Source organism: Melanostigma gelatinosum, assembly GCF_949748355.1.
Source record: "Melanostigma gelatinosum genome assembly, chromosome: 11".
NCBI classification, from domain to species: domain Eukaryota; kingdom Metazoa; phylum Chordata; class Actinopteri; order Perciformes; family Zoarcidae; genus Melanostigma; species Melanostigma gelatinosum.
In genome coordinates this window covers 27,537,414-27,561,039 of record NC_136644.1, presented here as the reverse complement: position 1 = coordinate 27,561,039, position 23,626 = coordinate 27,537,414, and the positions used below count along the sequence as shown (strand labels likewise).

At 45.6% G+C, this 23,626-nt stretch overlaps 2 protein-coding genes across 3 annotated transcripts in view; one reads left to right on the top strand and one right to left on the bottom strand.

Moving 5' to 3' along the window:
* LOC306785224 (mitogen-activated protein kinase kinase kinase kinase 3-like) overlaps window positions 1-9,650 on the bottom strand; it is a 52,722-nt gene extending 43,072 nt beyond the window's left edge. For both annotated transcript variants that reach the window (XR_013772396.1, XM_079279512.1), the window contains exon 1: window positions 9,455-9,650. Coding sequence is in view for 1 of the 2 variants with exons in the window: in XM_079279512.1 (XP_079135638.1) it covers window positions 9,455-9,550 (96 nt within the window). In the remaining variant the exon portion in view is untranslated. The remainder of the gene's footprint in view (window positions 1-9,454) is intronic.
* A 2,411-nt stretch (window positions 9,651-12,061) lies between these two features.
* Window positions 12,062-23,168, top strand: tmem178a (transmembrane protein 178a). Its single transcript, XM_079279516.1, has 4 exons — window positions 12,062-12,561; window positions 15,960-16,073; window positions 16,451-16,588; window positions 22,563-23,168. The coding sequence occupies exons 1-4, from the start codon at window positions 12,129-12,131 to the stop codon at window positions 22,802-22,804; spliced, it is 927 nt and encodes a 308-aa protein (XP_079135642.1). The 5' UTR covers window positions 12,062-12,128; the 3' UTR covers window positions 22,805-23,168.
* The last annotated feature ends 458 nt before the right edge of the window (window positions 23,169-23,626 follow it).

Sequence of the window (23,626 nt, the reverse complement as noted above, 5' to 3'; positions counted from 1 at the left end):
TATAATACAAGTATAAATACATATCCAAGAGAAAAAAGTGTATATATATATATACACATGTGAACATCAACCTATTTATTGTTCATGAGAGTGATGGCCAGTGGAAAGAAGCTGTTCCTGTGTCCGGTGGTCTTGTGTGGTCTTAGCGCTAGCTCCTAACGAGCCGTGCAATACACACCCATTGTAAAAACATTTTCCTGAAACGTAATCTGTGACTTCATGGAAACTGTGCTAGCTATCAAAATGTCCCTTTGGCTCAATAAAGTGCAGCGTTCTGTCTACGTTTTAAACTTTGAATCAATGGAAAAGTCATGGAAATCCATTGGTCAAAACCCTGGAGACTATACGCCCGAGGAAAGCTCAATGTGCAATACATCGGTAGAAAGCCTGAAGTCTCCTCTAGACGAAGGGCTTGACAAGCCTCAACGTATCGCTCGCTGTTACTGATGAAATGCAGTCAAACGAAAACGGAGCAAATCCACGTTTTCAGGGCACGGTCTGCTGACACATTACAGTGAACACACAGCGCTGAGCCAGATGCTAACGCAGCATCATTATGATCGCCAGTCATCTTTAGACACAGACTCACCATAATGAAGCATCAGAAAAAACCCGCACATGAAAAGTGAAAATGATGAATGTTGGTTGACAGCTATGTCAGAGAAAGGTTCGGTTTGTACTATAAGTACTTGTGTTTCCTGAAGCCGCTAGCTCCATGCTAACATCCGCTAGTACATTCACTAGTCGGGTCTGGACTGTATCTTTCGCCGTCGAAATGCTGCAAGACCCGACTTGCAGCGGTTATGGCGACTTTGGACAGTGTGTGTTTGGGCTCCTCTTGTGAAAAAGAAATTAAAGAAAATCGATATTTTCTTTGCAAAGAAGAGGATTTTGTACATGCTGGGATACCAAACACGGCCATGTTTTGTGACGTAAAAGAAGGGAAGGGGACGTCCTCGATCACGTCCTGGAGGAGTTGAAGAGGCCCATATTGACGAGCCTGACATTAACGTAGAAACATGACTGTTCCATGACTCGAAACCACATTTCCATGACCAAACATTTTGTGAAATCTCTGTGTATACACGCAAAAGTGAGATGTATTTAAACTAACAATGAGGATTCCAAAGCATACAGTCTACCTTAAATGACAAGCGAATGAGACAATAGTTTGATTAAAAGATTAAACATTTATAAACATACTCTGGTTGACAGACATTCATAACACGGACGCATCAATAAGAGCTTCAGTAGGCAGCAGCATCCAGCTCGTGCACGTTTCATTGAACCCTGTTACTGTACGGCTTCATATTAACTTCCACTGTCACTGTACAGCTGGTAGAATTGTGGCCTATCTTATATTTGCAATTAATATGCATTCAATCCAGTTCAATTATTTGAATGAAAATGATAATCTACTCTGTCTAAAGTAGTTTATCAAGAGTAAAATAATAGCTGTGATCTATACACACCTCTGCATTACAACCTGCTGAAATGAAGGTACAGGAACCTCAACCCTCATTACTTCAGGGTTCAGAGAGCAGCGTGGGCCTGTTGGTCCACTGGCTGTGCTCATCACCTGAAGAATATATCAAGGATTAGAGGACTTATGTCTCAACAGGATGTGTAAAACTTGTCCACGCATTTATCTTCAGCAGACTGGACTACTGTAACGGTGTGTTTACAGGTCTCTGTAAAAAGTCCGTCAGAAAGCTGCAGCTGATTCAGAACGCTGCAGCTCGAGTCCTCACTAAGACCAGGAGGGTGGATCACATCACTCCAGTTCTGAGGTCTTTGCACTGGCTTCCTGTCCAACAAAGAATTGACTTTAAAATCCTGCTGTTGGTTTACAAAGCACTGAATGGTTTAGGGCCAAAATACATCTCTGATCTGCTGCTACCTTATGAACCATCCCGACCCCTCAGGTCGTCTGGGACCGGTCTACTTCCTGTTCCCAGAGTCAGAACTAAACATGGAGAAGCAGCGTTCAGTTGTTCTGCTCCACATATCTGGAACAAAGTCCCAGAAAGCTGCAGGTCTGCTGAGACCCTCAGCTCATTTAAATCAAGATTGAAGACTTTTCTGTTTGCTGCTGCCTTTAATTGAACCACATTCAATTCATATATTCATCAATTTCCTGCATTTCTGCATTTTATCACTGTATTTTATTTCTTACACTGTTTTTTTTAATGTTTTAATGAATGTTCTTAATTGTTTTTAAATCTCCTTTTCTTTTGCCTTATGTTTTGATGCTTTTAATGGTTTTATGTGAAGCACTTTGAATTACCTTGTTGTTGAAATGTGCTGTACAAATAAACTTGCCTTGCCTTCATCATCCCCTGAATATCAATGTGTTTAAAACACTGTGACAGCTGGAAGCTGTACTCATGTCTGTTTAGACCTCCACCTTTATCCAGGCCCAGCTCCACCTTTATCCAGGCCCAGCACCACCTTTATCCAGGCCCAGCTCCACCTTTATCCAGGCCCAGCACCACCTTTATCCAGACCCAGCTCCACCTTTATCCAGGCCCAGCTCCTCCTTTATCCAGGCCCAGCACCACCTTTATCCAGACCCAGCTCCACCTTTATCCAGACCCAGCTCCACCTTTATCCAGGCCCAGCTCCTCCTTTATCCAGGCCCAGCTCCACCTTTATCCAGGCCCAGCTCCTCCTTTATCCAGACCCAGCTCCACCTTTATCCAGGCCCAGCTCCTCCTTTATCCAGGCCCAGCTCCACCTTTATCCAGACCCAGCTCCACCTTTATCCAGGCCCAGCTCCACCTTTATCCAGACCCAGCTCCACCTTTATCCAGGCCCAGCTCCTCCTTTATCCAGGCCCAGCTCCACCTTTATCCAGACCCAGCTCCACCTTTATCCAGGCCCAGCTCCTCCTTTATCCAGGCCCAGCTCCACCTTTATCCAGACCCAGCTCCACCTTTATCCAGGCCCAGCTCCTCCTTTATCCAGGCCCAGCGCCACCTTTATCCAGGCCCAGCGCCACCTTTATCCAGACCCACCTCCACCTTTATCCAAGGCCCAGCTGCACCTTTATCCAGGCCCAGCACCACCTTTATCCAGGCCCAGCTCCACCTTTATCCAGGCCCAGCTCCACCTTTATCCAGACCCAGCACCACCTTTATCCAGACCCACCTCCACCTTTATCCAAGGCCCAGCACCACCTTTATCCAGGCCCAGCTCCACCTTTATCCAGGCCCAGCTCCTCCTTTATCCAGACCCAGCTCCTCCTTTATCCAGGCCCAGCTCCACCTTTATCCAGACCCAGCTCCACCTTTATCCAGACCCAGCTCCTCCTTTATCCAGACCCAGCTCCTCCTTTATCGAGGCCCAGCTCCACCTTTATCCAGGCCCAGCTCCACCTTTATCCAGGCCCAGCTCCTCCTTAATCCAGACCCAGCTTCACCTTTATCCGGCCCAGCTCCTCCTTTATCCAGGCCCAGCTCCTCCTTTATCCAGGCCCAGCTCCTCCTTTATCCAGGCCCAGCTCCACCTTTATCCAGGCCCAGCTCCACCTTTATCCAGGCCCAGCTCCACCTTTATCCAGGCCCAGCTCCACCTTTATCCAGACCCAGCTCCTCCTTTATCCAGGCCCAGCTCCTCCTTTATCCAGACCCAGCTCCTCCTTTATCCAGACCCAGCTCCTCCTTTATCCAGGCCCAGCTCCACCTTTATCCAGGCCCAGCTCCTCCTTTATCCAGACCCAGCTCCTCCTTTATCCGGCCCAGCTCCACCTTTATCCAGGCCCAGCTCCACCTTTATCCAGGCCCAGCTCCACCTTTATCCGGCCCAGCTCCTCCTTTATCCAGGCCCAGCTCCACCTTTATCCAGGCCCAGCTCCACCTTTATCCAGACCCAGCTCCTCCTTTATCCAGACCCAGCTCCTCCTTTATCCAGACCCAGCTCCTCCTTTATCCAGGCCCAGCTCCACCTTTATCCAGACCCAGCTCCTCCTTTATCCGGCCCAGCTCCACCTTTATCCAGACCCAGCTCCTCCTTTATCCAGGCCCAGCTCCTCCTTTATCCAGGCCCAGCTCCTCCTTTATCCAGGCCCAGCTCCTCCTTTATCCAGACCCAGCTCCTCCTTTATCCAGGCCCAGCTCCTCCTTTATCCAGACCCAGCTCCTCCTTTATCCAGGCCCAGCTCCACCTTTATCCAGGCCCAGCTCCACCTTTATCCGGCCCAGCTCCTCCTTTATCCAGGCCCAGCTCCTCCTTTATCCAGACCCAGCTCCTCCTTTATCCAGACCCAGCTCCTCCTTTATCCAGGCCCAGCTCCTCCTTTATCCAGGCCCAGCTCCTCCTTTATCCAGGCCCAGCTCCTCCTTTATCCAGACCCAGCTCCACCTTTATCCAGGCCCAGCTCCACCTTTATCCAGGCCCAGCTCCACCTTTATCCAGGCCCAGCACCACCTTTATCCAGACCCAGCTCCACCTTTATCCAGGCCCAGCTCCACCTTTATCCAGACCCAGCTCCACCTTTATCCAGGCCCAGCTCCACCTTTATCCAGGCCCAGCTCCACCTTTATCCAGACCCAGCTCCTCCTTTATCCAGACCCAGCTCCTCCTTTATCCAGACCCAGCTCCACCTTTATCCAGGCCCAGCTCCTCCTTTATCCAGACCCAGCTCCTCCTTTATCCGGCCCAGCTCCACCTTTATCCAGGCCCAGCTCCACCTTTATCCAGGCCCAGCTCCACCTTTATCCGGCCCAGCTCCTCCTTTATCCAGGCCCAGCTCCACCTTTATCCAGGCCCAGCTCCACCTTTATCCAGACCCAGCTCCTCCTTTATCCAGACCCAGCTCCTCCTTTATCCAGGCCCAGCTCCTCCTTTATCCAGACCCAGCTCCTCCTTTATCCAGGCCCAGCTCCTCCTTTATCCAGACCCAGCTCCTCCTTTATCCAGACCCAGCTCCTCCTTTATCCAGGCCCAGCTCCTCCTTTATCCAGACCCAGCTCCTCCTTTATCCGGCCCAGCTCCACCTTTATCCAGGCCCAGCTCCACCTTTATCCAGGCCCAGCTCCACCTTTATCCGGCCCAGCTCCTCCTTTATCCAGGCCCAGCTCCTCCTTTATCCAGACCCAGCTCCTCCTTTATCCAGGCCCAGCTCCACCTTTATCCAGGCCCAGCTCCACCTTTATCCAGGCCCAGCTCCACCTTTATCCAGGCCCAGCTCCACCTTTATCCAGGCCCAGCTCCACCTTTATCCAGGCCCAGCTCCACCTTTATCCAGACCCAGCTCCACCTTTATCCAGGCCCAGCTCCACCTTTATCCAGGCCCAGCTCCACCTTTATCCAGACCCAGCTCCTCCTTTATCCAGGCCCAGCTCCTCCTTTATCCAGACCCAGCTCCACCTTTATCCAGGCCCAGCTCCACCTTTATCCAGGCCCAGCTCCACCTTTATCCAGGCCCAGCTCCACCTTTATCCAGGCCCAGCTCCACCTTTATCCAGGCCCAGCTCCTCCTTTATCCAGGCCCAGCTCCACCTTTATCCAGGCCCAGCTCCACCTTTATCCAGGCCCAGCTCCACTCACATCTCATCCTGCATTGAGCTGCGCTACAGACAGCCTCCTCTCCCTGAAGCTCTGTGACCTCATCATCTCTTCAGTATCTGGGCCTCATGTTTCGTGGTCATGAAAGTTATTCTGACCATGAAATCATCTCATTCTACTTTGAGTTAAACAAACAACCTGCCAGCAGATGCGCCGGTGTTCCGGTTTAACGTTAACGAGTGACCGCGTGAACTGAACCGGAACACGGGGGTGGGGGGGGGGGGGGGGCGTGTTTCATCACGTTACGTTTTTTCCTTCTAAATCGTGACAATGACGAACGTTGACGGTCGACAAAGTTCCGCATGCAGCGGACGTTAACTTAACCCAGCAAGTCTGAACGGTAACGGAACATAACGGAACTCAAACTGTAACGGAGGGAAATGAAGACGCTGTACACATCTGAACGCTGATTGGCCGAGACTCCACACGTCAAAGATGTTCTGTTGAGAAGATCACCACCTTACTTACCTACTTATACAAGTTATAGTTCATATACTGAGTTATATAACTCTAATATCATACTTATATCTTGTGAGAAATCGAAGTATCGCGATAATATCGTATCGCGAGATCTCTGGCGATTCCCACCCCAAACACTTTCACAAGGAACTTTAGGGGTTTTCTTTCTGGCAAGACCTCATCGCTGCATATAGTCAGAGTGGTTCAGAAGCTCCAGCCATTTTAATTTGGGGATGTCATTTTAGGCGTTTTTGCTCCAAAATAGAGGTGAGTGGAAGTGTTTTTTAGCTGAAACTCCATTCAAGTGATTGGGGCGATTTTGCTCCGTTTATCGCGATTTTCGGGAAAGCAGCTGGAAAAGATATAGCACACGATTCCCGATCAGGCCGCACGTTTTAATGTAGTTTTTGCGCAGGTGTTGGCAACGCTGTGTGAGGAGAAGCGCGGCAAACTTTTGCAATTTCGCCCAGAAAAATATTATTATGATGATGATTAAGTCCGATGGATTATATACAGTGTATTAGCTTGTACACTGAATTATATAATATCACATAATATAATATATATATGTATAAACATATATAATATATATAAATATACATGTACAGTATATATATATATATATATATATATCATAGAGTAAAAATGAAGACACTGACACTGATAATTAAAAGAATCAATAGTTGCAGAGTGCAGCGTCCTGACAGCCAATCAGAGAAGTCAAAGTCAAGGTGGGAGAACCAGGAGGTTCCAGTTGGGGGGGGGGGGGGGGGGGGGGGGGGGGGTCGTGTTACAGGAAGCACCAGAGTCCAGCAGGGACACTCTGAATTATTGATCAACTTTCACTTTTTTTCTGCCGTCACTTTGAGTTTTGACTCTGAGAGTCACCTGAGATTTCCCATGAGGCCTCAGTCACCAAGGAGAGACAAGGAGACTCCTCCTGACCGCCACAGAGAGGAGAGGAGAGGCCGGTTCAACTCCTCGTCCGCCCGACAGCATTCTCAAAGACAAACCAACAGCACACGTTACATTGGTGAGGGATTCCTTCTCAGGATCAAAGGTCCAAACAGGTCCTCCTCAGAGGACAAGGACAAGTCCAGCACAAACCTCTAAGGGGGACATCCCAAGTCTCCTTCATGAAGTAACATCTATATCTGATGTTTTCTGATCAACATTCTGCCCGTCGCCATCTTGTTTTTTCTCAACCAGTGAACAGGAAGTGACCACATCTGGACTGAGGAGGAGTGACGTAGAGACGCCGTATACGTCTCTGCTAGAGACCTGTCAATCACAGTAGCCCCGCCCTAAAGCATCCCCTGCTTTATGGTCTGTGTGACTCTAAATGGACCATAATGTACTAAATGAACATCATGCTGTATTGAAGAAGACTTGAAACTAGAAAATGCATTTCCTGCTGAAAATGCGTTGCAATGCTGAAAGCTGAAATTAATTGTGAAAAAATTGCTGAAATTCAAAAAGTTGAAAGATTACAAATATGAAGTCATATCACCCCTCTCCTGAACGAGCTGAACATTTTGATATTCGAACGGTTTCTGTATCTTAAAAGAATTCCAGCAGTAGTGATATTTGTTGTAGTTGTAGAAGTATTATTAGCAGTATAAATATTAGTAGCATTTGAATAAGTACTACTTGTAGCAGTAGCAGTCCATTAAAAAAGTCCAAGCGTTTGGGACATAAATGGTGAATAAAGAATAAATATTGTGGGAGCTGGAGCAATTTGTTTGGAAAAATCACAGAAGATTTTCCTGCTCTGCTCCACTCTGACGGTTGTGCTCTCACTGTAGCTCTTAACTACAATACACACCCGTTATAACATACACACCCGTTATAACATACACACCCGTTATAAAATACACACCCTTTATAAAATACACACCCGTTATAACATACACACCCTTTATAAAATACACACCCGTTATAAAATACACACCCTTTATAAAATACACACCCGTTATAACATACACGCCCGTTATAACATACACGCCCGTTGTAACATACACGCCCGTTGTAACATACACGCCCGTTATAACATACACGCCCGTTGTAACATACACACCCGTTGTAACATACACACCCGTTGTAACATACACACCCGTTGTAACATACACACCCGTTGTAACATACACACCCGTTGTAACATACACACCCGTTGTAACATACACACCCTTTATAAAATACACACCCGTTATAAAATACACACCCGTTGTAACATACACACCCGTTATAAAATACACACCCGTTGTAACATACACACCCGTTGTAACATACACACCCGTTGTAACATACACACCCGTTGTAACATACACACCCGTTGTAACATACACACCCGTTGTAACATACACACCCGTTGTAACATACACACCCGTTGTAACATACACACCCGTTGTAACATACACACCCGTTGTAACATACACACCCGTTGTAACATACACACCCGTTGTAACATACACACCCGTTGTAACATACACACCCGTTGTAACATACACACCCGTTGTAACATACACACCCGTTGTAACATACACACCCGTTGTAAAATACACACCCGTTGTAAAATACACACCCGTTGTAAAATACACACCCGTTGTAAAATACACACCCGTTGTAAAATACACACCCGTTGTAAAATACACACCCGTTGTAAAATACACACCCGTTATAACATACACACCCGTTATAACATACACACCCGTTATAAAATACACACCGTTATAACATACACACCTGTTATAACATACACACCCGTTATAACATACACACCCATTATAACATACACACCCGTTATAAAATACACACCGTTATAACATACACACCTGTTATAACATACACACCTGTTATAACATACACACCCATTATAACATACACACCCGTTATAAAATCTGAAACAGACACAACATTTTCCTGAAACTTAATCTGTGACTTCATGGAAACTGTGCTAGCTATCAAAATGTGCCTTTGGCTCAATAAAGTGCAGCGTTCTGTCTACGTTTTAAACTTTGAATCATGTTTCTACGTTAATGTACGGCTCGTCAATATGGGCCCAAAGTTAAGTGTTTTTTTAGCTCTCTTCACGCCGAAACCCCATTCAAGTGAATGGAGACAGTTTGCTCCGTTTAATTGTGATTTTCGGGGAAACCGCTGGGCGAATCTCTCTAGAAAATAAATAGCACACTATTCCCGATCAGGCCGCACGTTCTCATGTGTTTTGTGACCCCCCCCCCCTTTATTTGACCAAATTATTTATTCTTCACTGGTTGATTTTATTACGATGTTACTGTTCTTTGATGTCTGTGTTTACAATTTAAATAAATAAACAATGTTATCAGTTATAGACGTGTGATGTCATTAGATGATATTCATCATTGTTGTTGTTTGTTGCTGTCAGTAGCTGTGACGTCACCGTCCGTACCTTGTATACGTCACCGTACGTCCCGCTGCCGACCCGTTGAATCAGCTGGAAGTCCTCCTGCGGGTCTCTGCGTGAAACGTCCGGTCCGCAGCTCATCTTCTCCGGATGTTCTGAGCGACCCGAGTCCGGAAGACTGGGAGCTTCAGCGGCACTAAAAGAGGGTCTTCACTGCTACTTTAACAACATGGCTTCTTCTTCTTCCTGCCACACACGAGGCGCATGCGCACTGACTCCATACCGGAAGAGACTGGCCCAGGGGGAGGACCGGAGATGCCTTCAGGTAAGGTGGGAATTAAAAGAAGCTACATGCGAATAACACGAATACAAGGATTAAAACGAACTGAAAGGTTTATTTGTTGATATAACAAATAAACACAACTGAGACTCTACTGTTGAAAATCACTGATTCTACTGAGACTCGTGATGGTGGTGATGATGGTGGAGAAGATGATGGTGGTGATGATGGTGAAGAAGATGATGGTGGTGATGATGATGGTGGTGATGATGGTGGTGATGATGGTGAAGAAGATGATGGTGATGATGATGGTGAAGAAGATGATGGTGATGATGATGATGATGATGGTGGAGAAGATGATGGTGGTGAAGAAGATGATGGTGGTGATGATGGTGAAGAAGATGATGGTGATGATGGTGGTGATGATGGTGAAGAAAATGGTGGTGGGGATGGTGAAGAAGATGATGATGGTGAAGAAGATGATGATGGTGGTGAAGAAGATGATGGTGGTGATGGTGAAGAAGATGATGATGATGGTGGTGATGATGGTGGTGATGATGGTGAAGAAGATGATGATGGTGGTGAAGAAGATGATGGTGATGATGATGGTGAAGAAGATGATGGTGATGATGATGATGATGATGATGGTGGAGAAGATGATGGTGGTGAAGAAGATGATGGTGGTGATGATGGTGAAGAAGATGATGGTGATGATGGTGGTGATGATGATGGTGGTGGTGATGATGGTGGTGATGATGGTGGTGATGATGGTGAAGAAAATGGTGGTGGGGATGGTGAAGAAGATGATGATGGTGGTGAAGAAGATGATGGTGGTGATGGTGAAGAAGATGATGATGATGGTGGTGATGATGGTGGTGATGATGGTGAAGAAGATGATGATGGTGGTGAAGAAGATGATGATGGTGGTGATGGTGAAGAAGATGATGATGGTGGTGATGGTGAAGAAGATGATGGTGGTGATGGTGAAGAAGATGATGATGATGGTGGTGATGATGGTGAAGAAGATGATGATGATGGTGGTGATGGTGAAGAAGATGATGATGGTGGTGAAGAAGATGATGATGGTGGTGATGGTGAAGAAGATGATGGTGATGATGGTGAAGAAGATGATGATGGTGGTGAAGAAGATGATGATGGTGGTGAAGAAGATGATGATGATGGTGGTGATGATGGTGAAGAAGATGATGATGATGGTGGTGATGGTGAAAAAGATGATGATGGTGGTGAAGAAGATGATGATGATGGTGGTGATGGTGAAGAAGATGATGATGGTGGTGAAGAAGATGATGATGGTGGTGATGGTGAAGAAGATGATGATGATGGTGGTGATGATGGTGAAGAAGATGATGACGGTGGTGAAGAAGATGATGATGGTGGTGATGGTGAAGAAGATGATGATGATGGTGGTGATGATGGTGAAGAAGATGATGACGGTGGTGAAGAAGATGATGATGGTGGTGAAGAAGATGATGGTAGTGATGATGGTAAGATAAGATAAGATAAGATAATCCTTTATTAGTCCCTCAGTGGGTAAATTACAGGATTACAGCAGCATTGCTCACAAGTAAATAAAATAAAGATAAAAATCAAGTAATATAACTAAACAGTAAACAGAAAACAGAAAACAGTAATAAAATAAGACAGTAAAGAAGAATATTAAATATACCAGTATATACAGAATATACAGACGGAAAAAAAATATAAGATAATACTTAAACGTATTGGATAGTGCACGGGATTGCACGGATTAGATATTGCACCAGGTGAGTGAATTAAAGTGATCAGAAGTGTTCAGAGTGTTCGTGGTCCACCGAGAGCAGTTTGTTGTGCAGCCTGACAGCAGCGTGGAGGAAGGACTCGCGGTACCTCTCCCTCAGACACCGGGGTGAATCAGCCGGAGACTGAAGGAGCTGTGCAGAGCTGCCAGAGTGTCCTGCATGGGGTGGGAGGCGTGGCTCAGGGATGAGAGCTTCGCCATCATCCTCCTGTCTCCCACCACCTCCACAGTATCCAGTGGACACCCCAGCACGCTGCTGGCCTTCCTCATGGTGAAGATGATGGTGGTGATGAAGAGCTGAACAGAGATGAGGGATTCCGTCCTACAGAATCACAGACTGATCTTGGATTCCTCTCTGTACTGAAGGTAGTAGAGCTTTTATTCTGAAGGCTGCTTCAGTAAATTTCCGGTCCCGATGTGTGGTAACTGACTCCAGCTTGACGCATCGCTCTCTGACGGTCCGTCAGTCGGCATGACAACGCGCTCTCTCTCTCGAGGGCAAACGGGGAGCGGGCTGACGGGCGCGAGGATGGCAGCAGAAGAATACGATGGTAACCAGTAACGGAACCAGTAACGGGACCAGGAACGGGACCAGTAACGGGACCTCCTCCGGTACCGGCTCGGTCCATGTCCCCGTCGTCATGCAGAGCGCGCGGCCGGAGACGGTGACGGTGTCCGTGGTGAGCCTCGCGCTCGGAGCGCTGTCCATGGTGCTGCTGGTCACCGCCATCTCCACCGACCACTGGTACGAGACCGACACCCGCAGACACAAGAGCAACTGCGACCGCAACGGATCCGAGTCCAACGACCAGAAGAACCGGGAGATGCCCATCTACCACCTGCCGCTGGTGGACACCGGCAGCGGCGGAGCCCGGCAGCGGGACGTGTCGCTGATGAAGCCGATTCATGTGGGCAGCAGAGAGGAGGAGCTGCTGGAGAACTGGAGGGCCATCCTCGGGATGGGCATCCTGGAGACGGAGTGCGGGAGGCCGCTGTTCTCCAGTCACTCCGGGCTGTGGAGGAAGTGTTACTTCAGGGGCCTGGACACGGACATCGATAAGCTCATCGAGAGGGGTCAGATATACATATATACAGTATATACACACACACACACAAACATACATACACATATGTATTTATATATCTTGCGATTTTGTCGACTAATCAATGTTTCTCCCTTTTATTTTGAAAATAATTTCACACTCTTTTCTTAAACCTGAGACAGTTTTTTCCAGGTCCTTGTTAGTTTCCTGGTTTCAGACTGACCCGAGACTGGTTTCAAACTGACCCGAGACTGGTTTTAAACTGACCCGAGACTGGTTTTAAACTGACCCGAGACTGGTTTCAGACTGACCCGAGACTGCTTTCAAACTGACCAGAGACTGGTTTTAAACTGACCTGAGACTGGTTTTAAACTGACCCGAGACTGGTTTCAGACTGACCTGAGACTGGTCTTAAACTGACCTGAGACTGGTTTTAAACTGACCTGAGACTGGTTTCAGACTGACCCGAGACTGGTTTTAAACTGACCAGAGACTGCTTTCAGACTGACCCGAGACTGCTTTTAAACTGACCCGAGACTGCTTTTAAACTGACCCGAGACTGCTTTTAAACTGACCCGAGACTGCTTTTAAACTGACCCGAGACTGCTTTTAAACTGACCCGAGACTGGTTTCAGACTGACCTGAGACTGGTTTTAAACTGACCTGAGACTGCTTTTAAACTGACCCGAGACTGGTTTCAGACTGACCTGAGACTGGTTTTAAACTGACCTGAGACTGGTTTCAGACTGACCTGAGACTGGTTTTAAACTGACCCGAGACTGGTTTCAGACTGACCCGAGACTGGTTTTAGACTGACCAGAGACTGCTTTCAGACTGACCCGAGACTGGTTTTAGACTGACCCGAGACTGCTTTTAAACTGACCCGAGACTGCTTTTAAACTGACCCGAGACTGCTTTTAAACTGACCGGAGACTGGTTTTAAACTGACCCGAGACTGGTTTTAAACTGACCCGAGACTGGTTTTAAACTGACCCGAGACTGGTTTTAAACTGACCCGAGACTGGTTTTAAACTGACCTGAGACTGGTTTTAAACTGACCTGAGACTGGTTTCAGACTGACCTGAGACTGGTTTTAAACTGACCTTAGATTGGTTTCAGACTGACCTGAGACTGGTTTTAAACTGACCTTAGATTGGTTTCAGACTGACCTGAGACTGGTTTTAAACTGACCTGAGACTGGTTTCAGACTGACCCGAGACTGGTTTTAAACTGACCAGAGACTGCTTTCAGACTGACCCGAGACTGCTTTTAAACTGACCCGAGACTGCTTTTAAACTGACCCGAGACTGCTTTTAAACTGACCCGAGACTGCTTTTAAACTGACCCGAGACTGGTTTCAGACTGACCTGAGACTGGTTTTAAACTGACCTGAGACTGCTTTTAAACTGACCCGAGACTGGTTTCAGACTGACCTGAGACTGGTTTTAAACTGACCTGAGACTGGTTTCAGACTGACCTGAGACTGGTTTTAAACTGACCTGAGACTGGTTTCAGACTGACCCGAGACTGGTTTTAGACTGACCCGAGACTGCTTTTAAACTGACCCGAGACTGCTTTTAAACTGACCCGAGACTGCTTTTAAACTGACCGGAGACTGGTTTTAAACTGACCTGAGACTGGTTTTAAACTGACCCGAGACTGGTTTTAAACTGACCCGAGACTGGTTTTAAACTGACCCGAGACTGGTTTTAAACTGACCTGAGACTGGTTTTAAACTGACCTGAGACTGGTTTCAGACTGACCTGAGACTGGTTTTAAACTGACCTTAGATTGGTTTCAGACTGACCTGAGACTGGTTTTAAACTGACCTTAGATTGGTTTCAGACTGACCTGAGACTGGTTTTAAACTGACCTGAGACTGGTTTCAGACTGACCTGAGACTGGTTTCAGACTGACCTGAGACTGGTTTTAAACTGACCTGAGACTGGTTTCAGACTGACCTGAGACTGGTTTCAGACTGACCTGAGACTGGTTTCAGACTGACCTGAGACTGGTTTTAAACTGACCTGAGACTGGTTTCAGACTGACCTGAGACTGGTTTTAAACTGACCTGAGACTGGTTTTAAACTGACCTGAGACTGGTTTCAGACTGACCTGAGACTGGTTTTAGACTGACCTGAGACTGGTTTCAGACTGACCTGAGACTGGTTTTAAACTGACCTGAGACTGGTTTCAGACTGACCCGAGACTGGTTTCAGACTGACCTGAGACTGGTTTTAAACTGACCTGAGACTGGTTTCAGACTGACCTGAGACTGGTTTCAGACTGACCTGAGACTGGTTTTAAACTGACCTGAGACTGGTTTCAGACTGACCTGAGACTGGTTTCAGACTGACCTGAGACTGGTTTTAAACTGACCTGAGACTGGTTTCAGACTGACCTGAGACTGGTTTTAAACTGACCTGAGACTGGTTTTAAACTGACCTGAGACTGGTTTCAGACTGACCTGAGACTGGTTTTAGACTGACCTGAGACTGGTTTCAGACTGACCTGAGACTGGTTTTAAACTGACCTGAGACTGGTTTCAGACTGACCCGAGACTGGTTTCAGACTGACCTGAGACTGGTTTTAGACTGACCTGAGACTGGTTTTAAACTGACCCGAGACTGCTTTTAAACTGACCCGAGACTGCTTTTAAACTGACCTGAGACTGGTTTTAGACTGACCTGAGACTGGTTTCAGACTGACCTGAGACTGGTTTTAGACTGACCTGAGACTGGTTTCAGACTGACCTGAGACTGGTTTTAAACTGACCTGAGACTGGTTTTAGACTGACCTGAGACTGGTTTCAGACTGACCTGAGACTGGTTTCAGACTGACCTGAGACTGGTTTTAAACTGACCTTAGACTGCTTTTAAACTGACCTGAGACTGGTACAAACTAAATGTAATCTTCTCTTCCTGGGTTTAAACATGTGACTGAAGTATTTCAGTGTTTGTTTACTGAGGAGAGTTGTTTAATTATTACAGTCCGTCTCCTCCACTGTTAAATCTTCACGTCTTACAGTTCCCAGCATGCACCAGGAAACTGCCTTTGAAGAGAGCCTACTGGTGTTTTTTAAATTCCAAACCAGCAGTTTGTACAAGAGACAACGAGGCTGATGACATCACTATGACATCGCAAAACTGTTTTCATCAGCTAAGATGATCCAACCATGTTTCCTGGTCCTGGTCCTTGTTAGTTTCCAGGTCTTGGTTCAGTTTCCAGATCACCCTTTATACATGACTTGCATTGCTTAGGTTTGGTTTTGGGTTGTTGCTTCATCACAGGTGTACATACTGGGGGTCAGGTGGTTTTCTGCAGCTAAAGTACTCACCTGTCAGGTACTCACCTGTCCTCACCTGTCAGGTACTCACCTGTCCTCACCTGTCAGGTACTCACCTGTCCTCATCTGTCTTCTCCCTGCAGGTATCGCAGATCGCTGCACAGCTGTGAAATATCACTTCTCTCAACCAATCAGACTGAGGAACATCCCTCTGAACCTGACCAGGACCATCCAACAGGACGAGTGGCACCTCCTGCGTGAGTACAGTGTGTATCTATGACACCCTGACTGTTACTAGACTGGGAGCACTGGACCTGGTCTCTATAACACCCTGACTGTTACTAGACTGGGAGCACTGGACCTGGTCTCTATAACACCCTGACTGTTACTAGACTGGGAGCACTGGACCTGGTCTCTATAACACCCTGACTGTTACTAGACTGGGAGCACTGGACCTGGTCTCTATAACACCCTGACTGTTACTAGACTGGGAGCACTGGACCTGGTCTCTATAACACCCTGACTGTTACTAGACTGGGAGCACCTGGACCTGGTCTCTATAACACCCTGACTGTTACTAGACTGGGAGCACCTGGACCTGGTCTCTATAACACCCTGTCCCGTCCTCCTGTAGACCTGCGGCGCATCACAGCCGGGTTTCTCGGCATGGCGGCGGCCGTCCTGCTCTGTGGGACCATCGTTGTGTCGGTCGGGTTCTTCTGGGAGGAAAGTCTGACGCAGCACGTCTCTGGATTACTGTTCCTGATGGCAGGTAAGACCCCTGAGAGAGACAGAGAGACAACATCATACCGCTGAATAATATAGTGAATATTAATTAGTGCTGGGCAGGTTAACGCGTTATTATCGCGTTAACGCATTAATTCATTAACACCGACAATTATTTTATCGCGTGTTAAAAAATGATTATTAGTAAAGTGCGTTGCTCACTGGCAGTCTTCAGTCTTCAGACTACGTAGGTGCAGCGTGTGGGAGGAGTTTAGATAAACTAAAGCAACACAAGCTAACAGATGCTACAGAGAAGTTTAGATAAACTAAAGCAACACAAGCTAACAGATGCTACAGAGAAGTTTAGATAAACTAAAGCAACACAAGCTAACAGATGCTACAGAGAAGTTTAGATAAACTAAAGCAACACAAGCTAACAGATGCTACAGAGAAGTTTAGATAAACTAAAGCAACACAAGCTAACAGATGCTACAGAGAAGTTTAGATAAACTAAAGCAACACAAGCTAACAGATGCTACAGAGAAGTTTAGATAAACTAAAGCAACACAAGCAAACAGACGCTGCAGAGAAGCTTAGATAAACTAAAGCAACACAAGCTAACAGACGCTGCAGAGAAGCTTAGATAAACTAAAGCAACACAAGCTAACAGATGCTACAGAGAAGTTTAGATAAACTAAAGCAACACAAGCTAACAGACGCTGCAGAGAAGCTTAGATAAACTAAAGCAACACAAGCTAACAGATGCTACAGAGAAGTTTAGATAAACTAAAGCAACACAAGCTAACAGATGCTACAGAGAAGCTTAGATAAACTAAAGCAACACAAGCTAACAGATGCTACAGAGAAGTTTAGATAAACTAAAGCAACACAAGCTAACAGACGCTACAGAGAAGTTTAGATAAACTAAAGCAACACAAGCTAACAGACGCTGCAGAGAAGTGGAGATAAACTAAAGCAACACAAGCTAACATATGCTACAGAGAAGTGGAGATAAACTAAAGCAACACAAGCTAACAGACGCTACAGAGAAGTTTAGATAAACTAAAGCAACACAAGCTAACAGACGCTACAGAGAAGTTTAGATAAACTAAAGCAACACAAGCTAACAGACGCTACAGAGAAGTGGAGATAAACTAAAGCAACACAAGCTAACAGATGCTACAGAGAAGTTTAGATAAACTAAAGCAACACAAGCTAACAGACGCTACAGAGAAGTGGAGATAAACTAAAGCAATACAAGCTAACAGACGCTACAGAGAAGTTTAGATAAACTAAAGCAACACAAGCTAACAGATGCTACAGAGAAGTTTAGATAAACTAAAGCAACACAAGCTAACAGACGCTGCAGAGAAGTTTAGATAAACTAAAGCAACACAAGCTAACAGACGCTGCAGAGAAGTTTAGATAAACTAAAGCAACACAAGCTAACAGACGCTGCAGAGAAGTTTAGATAAACTAAAGCAACACAAGCTAACAGACGCTACAGAGAAGTTTAGATAAACTAAAGCAACACAAGCTAACAGATGCTACAGAGAAGTTTAGATAAACTAAAGCAACACAAGCTAACAGACGCTGCAGAGAAGTTTAGATAAACTAAAGCAACACAAGCTAACAGACGCTGCAGAGAAGTTTAGATAAACTAAAGCAACACAAGCTAACAGACGCTACAGAGAAGTGGAGATAAACTAAAGCAACACAAGCTAACAGACGCTGCAGAGAAGTGGAGATAAACTAAAGCAACACAAGCTAACAGACGCTACAGAGAAGTTTAGATAAACTAAAGCAACACAAGCTAACAGATGCTACAGAGAAGTTTAGATAAACTAAAGCAACACAAGCTAACAGACGCTGCAGAGAAGTTTAGATAAACTAAAGCAACACAAGCTAACAGACGCTACAGAGAAGTTTAGATAAACTAAAGCAACACAAGCTAACAGACGCTGCAGAGAAGTTTAGATAAACTAAAGCAACACAATCTAACAGATGCTACAGAGAAGCTTAGATAAACTAAAGCAACACAAGCTAACAGATGCTACAGAGAAGTTTAGATAAACTAAAGCAACACAAGCTAACAGACGCTACAGAGAAGTTTAGATAAACTAAAGCAACACAAGCTAACAGACGCTGCAGAGAAGTTTAGATAAACTAAAGCAACACAAGCTAACAGACGCTGCAGAGAAGTTTAGATAAACTAAAGCAACACAAGCTAACAGACGCTGCAGAGAAGTTTAGATAAACTAAAGCAACACAAGCTAACAGACGCTACAGAGAAGTTTAGATAAACTAAAGCAACACAAGCTAACAGATGCTACAGAGAAGTTTAGATAAACTAAAGCAACACAAGCTAACAGACGCTGCAGAGAAGTTTAGATAAACTAAAGCAACACAAGCTAACAGACGCTGCAGAGAAGTTTAGATAAACTAAAGCAACACAAGCTAACAGACGCTGCAGAGAAGTGGAGATAAACTAAAGCAACACAAGCTAACAGACGCTACAGAGAAGTGGAGATAAACTAAAGCAACACAAGCTAACAGACGCTGCAGAGAAGTGGAGATAAACTAAAGCAACACAAGCTAACAGACGCTACAGAGAAGTTTAGATAAACTAAAGCAACACAAGCTAACAGATGCTACAGAGAAGTTTAGATAAACTAAAGCAACACAAGCTAACAGATGCTACAGAGAAGTTTAGATAAACTAAAGCAACACAAGCTAACAGACGCTACAGAGAAGTGGAGATAAACTAAAGCAACACAAGCTAACAGACGCTGCAGAGAAGTGGAGATAAACTAAAGCAACACAAGCTAACAGACGCTACAGAGAAGTTTAGATAAACTAAAGCAACACAAGCTAACAGATGCTACAGAGAAGTTTAGATAAACTAAAGCAACACAAGCTAACAGACGCTGCAGAGAAGTTTAGATAAACTAAAGCAACACAAGCTAACAGACGCTACAGAGAAGTTTAGATAAACTAAAGCAACACAAGCTAACAGACGCTGCAGAGAAGTTTAGATAAACTAAAGCAACACAAGCTAACAGATGCTACAGAGAAGCTTAGATAAACTAAAGCAACACAAGCTAACAGATGCTACAGAGAAGTTTAGATAAACTAAAGCAACACAAGCTAACAGACGCTACAGAGAAGTTTAGATAAACTAAAGCAACACAAGCTAACAGATGCTACAGAGAAGCTTAGATAAACTAAAGCAACACAAGCTAACAGATGCTACAGAGAAGTTTAGATAAACTAAAGCAACACAAGCTAACAGATGCTACAGAGAAGTGGAGACAAACTGCAAGTGAGTGTTGTGGAAGATGTCGGTCTGAGGAACGTTCTCAAGCTGCGTTCACGTCTCGTTTGGTGTGAACGCAGCTTTAGGATCTCAGCGAATGACGTCACGTATGAGCCTCAAGACGCACCGTCAGCAGAAGAACACACGAGTTGTGTTAAAGGAGAGGACGACTAAAGCCACGCGTTACAACCAGCAGCAGCTGCTGCTCTCACTGGAGACTACTGGACATCACTGGGTCACCTTCATCACCTGAGTTACAGCATCACAGTGATGAAGAGTAGAGCTGGGTCACCTTCATCACCTGAGTTACAGCATCACAGTGATGAAGAGTAGAGCTGCATCATAGTGATGAAGAGTAGAGCTGGGTCACCTTCATCACCTGAGTTACAGCATCACAGTGATGAAGAGTAGAGCTGGGTCACCTTCATCACCTGAGTTACAGCATCACAGTGATGAAGAGTAGAGCTGCATCATAGTGATGAAGAGTAGAGCTGGGTCACCTTCATCACCTGAGTTACAGCATCATAGTGATGAAGAGTAGCACTGGATCACCTTCATCACCTGAGTTACAGCATCATAGTGATGAAGAGTAGCGCTGGATCACCTTCATCACCTGAGTTACAGCATCATAGTGATGAAGAGTAGAGCAGCATCATAGTGATGAAGAGTAGAGCAGCATCATAGTGATGAAGAGTAGAGCAGCATCATAGTGATGAAGAGTAGAGCTGCATCATAGTGATGAAGAGTAGAGCTGCATCATAGTGATGAAGAGTAGAGCTGCATCATAGTGATGAAGAGTAGAGCTGCATCATAGTGATGAAGAGTAGAGCTGCATCATAGTGATGAAGAGCAGAGCTGCATCATAGTGATGAAGAGCAGAGCTGCATCATAGTGATGAAGAGCAGAGCTGCATCATAGTGATGAAGAGTAGAGCAGCATCATAGTGATGAAGAGTAGCGCTGCATCATAGTGATGAAGAGTAGCGCTGCGTCATAGTGATGAAGAGCAGAGCTGCGTCATAGTGATGAAGAGCAGAGCTGCGTCATAGTGATGAAGAGCAGAGCTGCATCATAGTGATGAAGAGTAGAGCTGCATCATAGTGATGAAGAGTAGAGCTGCATCACAGTGATGAAGAGTAGCGCTGCATCATAGTGATGAAGAGTAGAGCTGCATCACAGTGATGAAGAGTAGCGCTGCATCATAGTGATGAAGAGTAGAGCAGCATCATAGTGATGAAGAGCAGAGCTGCATCATAGTGATGAAGAGTAGAGCAGCATCATAGTGATGAAGAGTAGCGCTGCATCACAGTGATGAAGAGTAGAGCAGCATCATAGTGATGAAGAGTAGAGCAGCATCATAGTGATGAAGAGCAGAGCTGCATCATAGTGATGAAGAGTAGAGCTGCATCATAGTGATGAAGAGCAGAGCTGCATCATAGTGATGAAGAGTAGAGCTGCATCATAGTGATGAAGAGTAGAGCTGCATCATAGTGATGAAGAGTAGCGCTGCATCATAGTGATGAAGAGTAGAGCTGCATCATTGTGATGAAGAGCAGAGCTGCATCATAGTGATGAAGAGTAGAGCTGCATCATAGTGATGAAGAGTAGCGCTGCATCATAGTGATGAAGAGCAGAGCTGCATCATAGTGATGAAGAGTAGAGCTGCATCATAGTGATGAAGAGCAGAGCTGCATCATAGTGATGAAGAGTAGAGCTGCATCATAGTGATGAAGAGTAGAGCTGCATCACAGTCATGAAGAGTAGCGCTGCATCACAGTGATGAAGAGTAGAGCAGCATCATAGTGATGAAGAGTAGAGCAGCATCATAGTGATGAAGAGTAGAGCTGCATCACAGTGATGAAGAGTAGAGCAGCATCATAGTGATGAAGAGTAGAGCTGCATCATAGTGATGAAGAGTAGAGCTGCATCACAGTGATGAAGAGTAGCGCTGCATCATAGTGATGAAGAGTAGAGCAGCATCATAGTGATGAAGAGTAGCGCTGCATCATAGTGATGAAGAGTAGAGCTGCATCATAGTGATGAAGAGTAGAGCTGCATCATAGTGATGAAGAGTAGAGCTGCATCACAGTGATGAAGAGTAGAGCTGCATCACAGTGATGAAGAGTAGCGCTGCATCATAGTGATGAAGAGTAGAGCAGCATCATAGTGATGAAGAGTAGAGCAGCATCACGGTGATGAAGAGTAGAGCTGGGTCATAGTGATGAAGAGTATAGCTGCATCACATGCTCTGACTGTGATGAAGACTCAACACACACATGTAGATGAACGTGTGAAACATGTTGTTCTGTTCACAGCAGTGGAACGTTTCACACACTGAGCACAGATATAGAAGAGATAGAACTGCTGCTGTGTGAAGAGAACACTGCTGCTAACAACAACCTGATGTGTTCAAAGTGTTCACACACAATGTTATTCACCTTTGTTCATAGAGCAGCACTTCAAAATAAAAGTGCTCAATACACTACTTATGAATTCATTATTGAACTTTGACATAACAATGAGATTAATCACAATTAAACATTTTAATCGTTGCCCAGCACTAATATTAATATAAAAGTCAGACCGGTCTAACAGACCTCTGGTCTCTGAATCAGGTCCTCCTGGATGGACCCCTCTGGTCTCTGAATCAGGTCCTCCTGGATGTTTAGTACTCAAAGTTCTTGTCTCTTCCTGTTCTTCTTCAGGGATCTTCTGCACCATCTCTCTGTGTACGTACGCAGCCAGCGTGAGCTACGACCTCTCCAGAAACCCCCCCTTCATCTACGGCCTGCCGGCTGACGTGGACCACGGCTACGGCTGGTCTCTCTGCTGCGCCTGGGCTAGTCTGGGTCTCACCGTGGCCTCCGGATGCCTCGGCACCGCCTTCCCCTTCCTGAGCCGGGCCGGAGCTCTGCACTCCAAAACCGCCCGCGAGTCCTCGGTCTGAGCCCGCCAAGCTGTCAATCAAACAGAGGTCTGGACCTGGTTTATGTGACCCGGGGTCCTGCACGGGCTTCTTGACCTCCAGCGGTTTCAAACGTCTCACCTGGCCGCAGTGACGAACAGGTGCACTCCGGTACACCGTGACATCATCGTTGGGGTTGTGGTTACAGGTGTCTTTGACCTAGACCAGAAGCAGAGGGGACAGGAAAACTGTAGGAGCTAGCACGCTAACAGGCTAACAATCAGCATCCTTCTTCTCTGCTTTTCTTTGTTGTTTTTTGTTCTCACCTGCAGTTTCTAAAACAAGAACATAAAGGAACACGTAACCATGAACACACCTCCAGGATGAGTCCATCAGCCTGAAGGGGTCCCGCACTTTATAAATCCAGCGTAGAAACCAGAAGACCCCAAAAACCTGCAGGTCCACATCTGTCCAAGTGAAATCAGTCTGAAGCTTTTTTTCCCACAAAGCTAGCGCATCATTTTCTTTGGCTGATTATCTTTTGTAGCTTTCTCATATTTAAGTCTTTTAAACGTCATCTTCAGGCTGTGAAGACCCCTCAGAGATCTTAACCCCCGAACCTGTAAATGCTAAAATGAAACTAAATCAATCAAAATGTGAAGTAAAAGTATCGAGTATCGCCATATTATGTTTTGTTGAGTCTGTATTGCTTCTCAAAAAATTATGTTCTTTATACTGTGACGGTTCTCCTACAATTAAGATCAATATACCGCCTCGCTTGCAGTCTCGTAATATATTATGGAGGTATTTCACATGTAAATGTATACAAGTATAGTGTTTTTTTCTACCTGATCAGAGAATATA

Bases quoted from the DNA above. Each gene is read 5' to 3' on its own strand.
- tmem178a (XM_079279516.1), top strand. From the start codon at position 12,129: ATGCAGAGCGCGCGGCCGGAGACGGTGACGGTGTCCGTGGTGAGCCTC. The intron at 12,562-15,959 runs GTCAGATATACA...TTCTCCCTGCAG, and splicing joins CGATAAGCTCATCGAGAGGG to GTATCGCAGATCGCTGCACA. The intron at 16,589-22,562 runs GTAAGACCCCTG...GTTCTTCTTCAG, and splicing joins ATTACTGTTCCTGATGGCAG to GGATCTTCTGCACCATCTCT.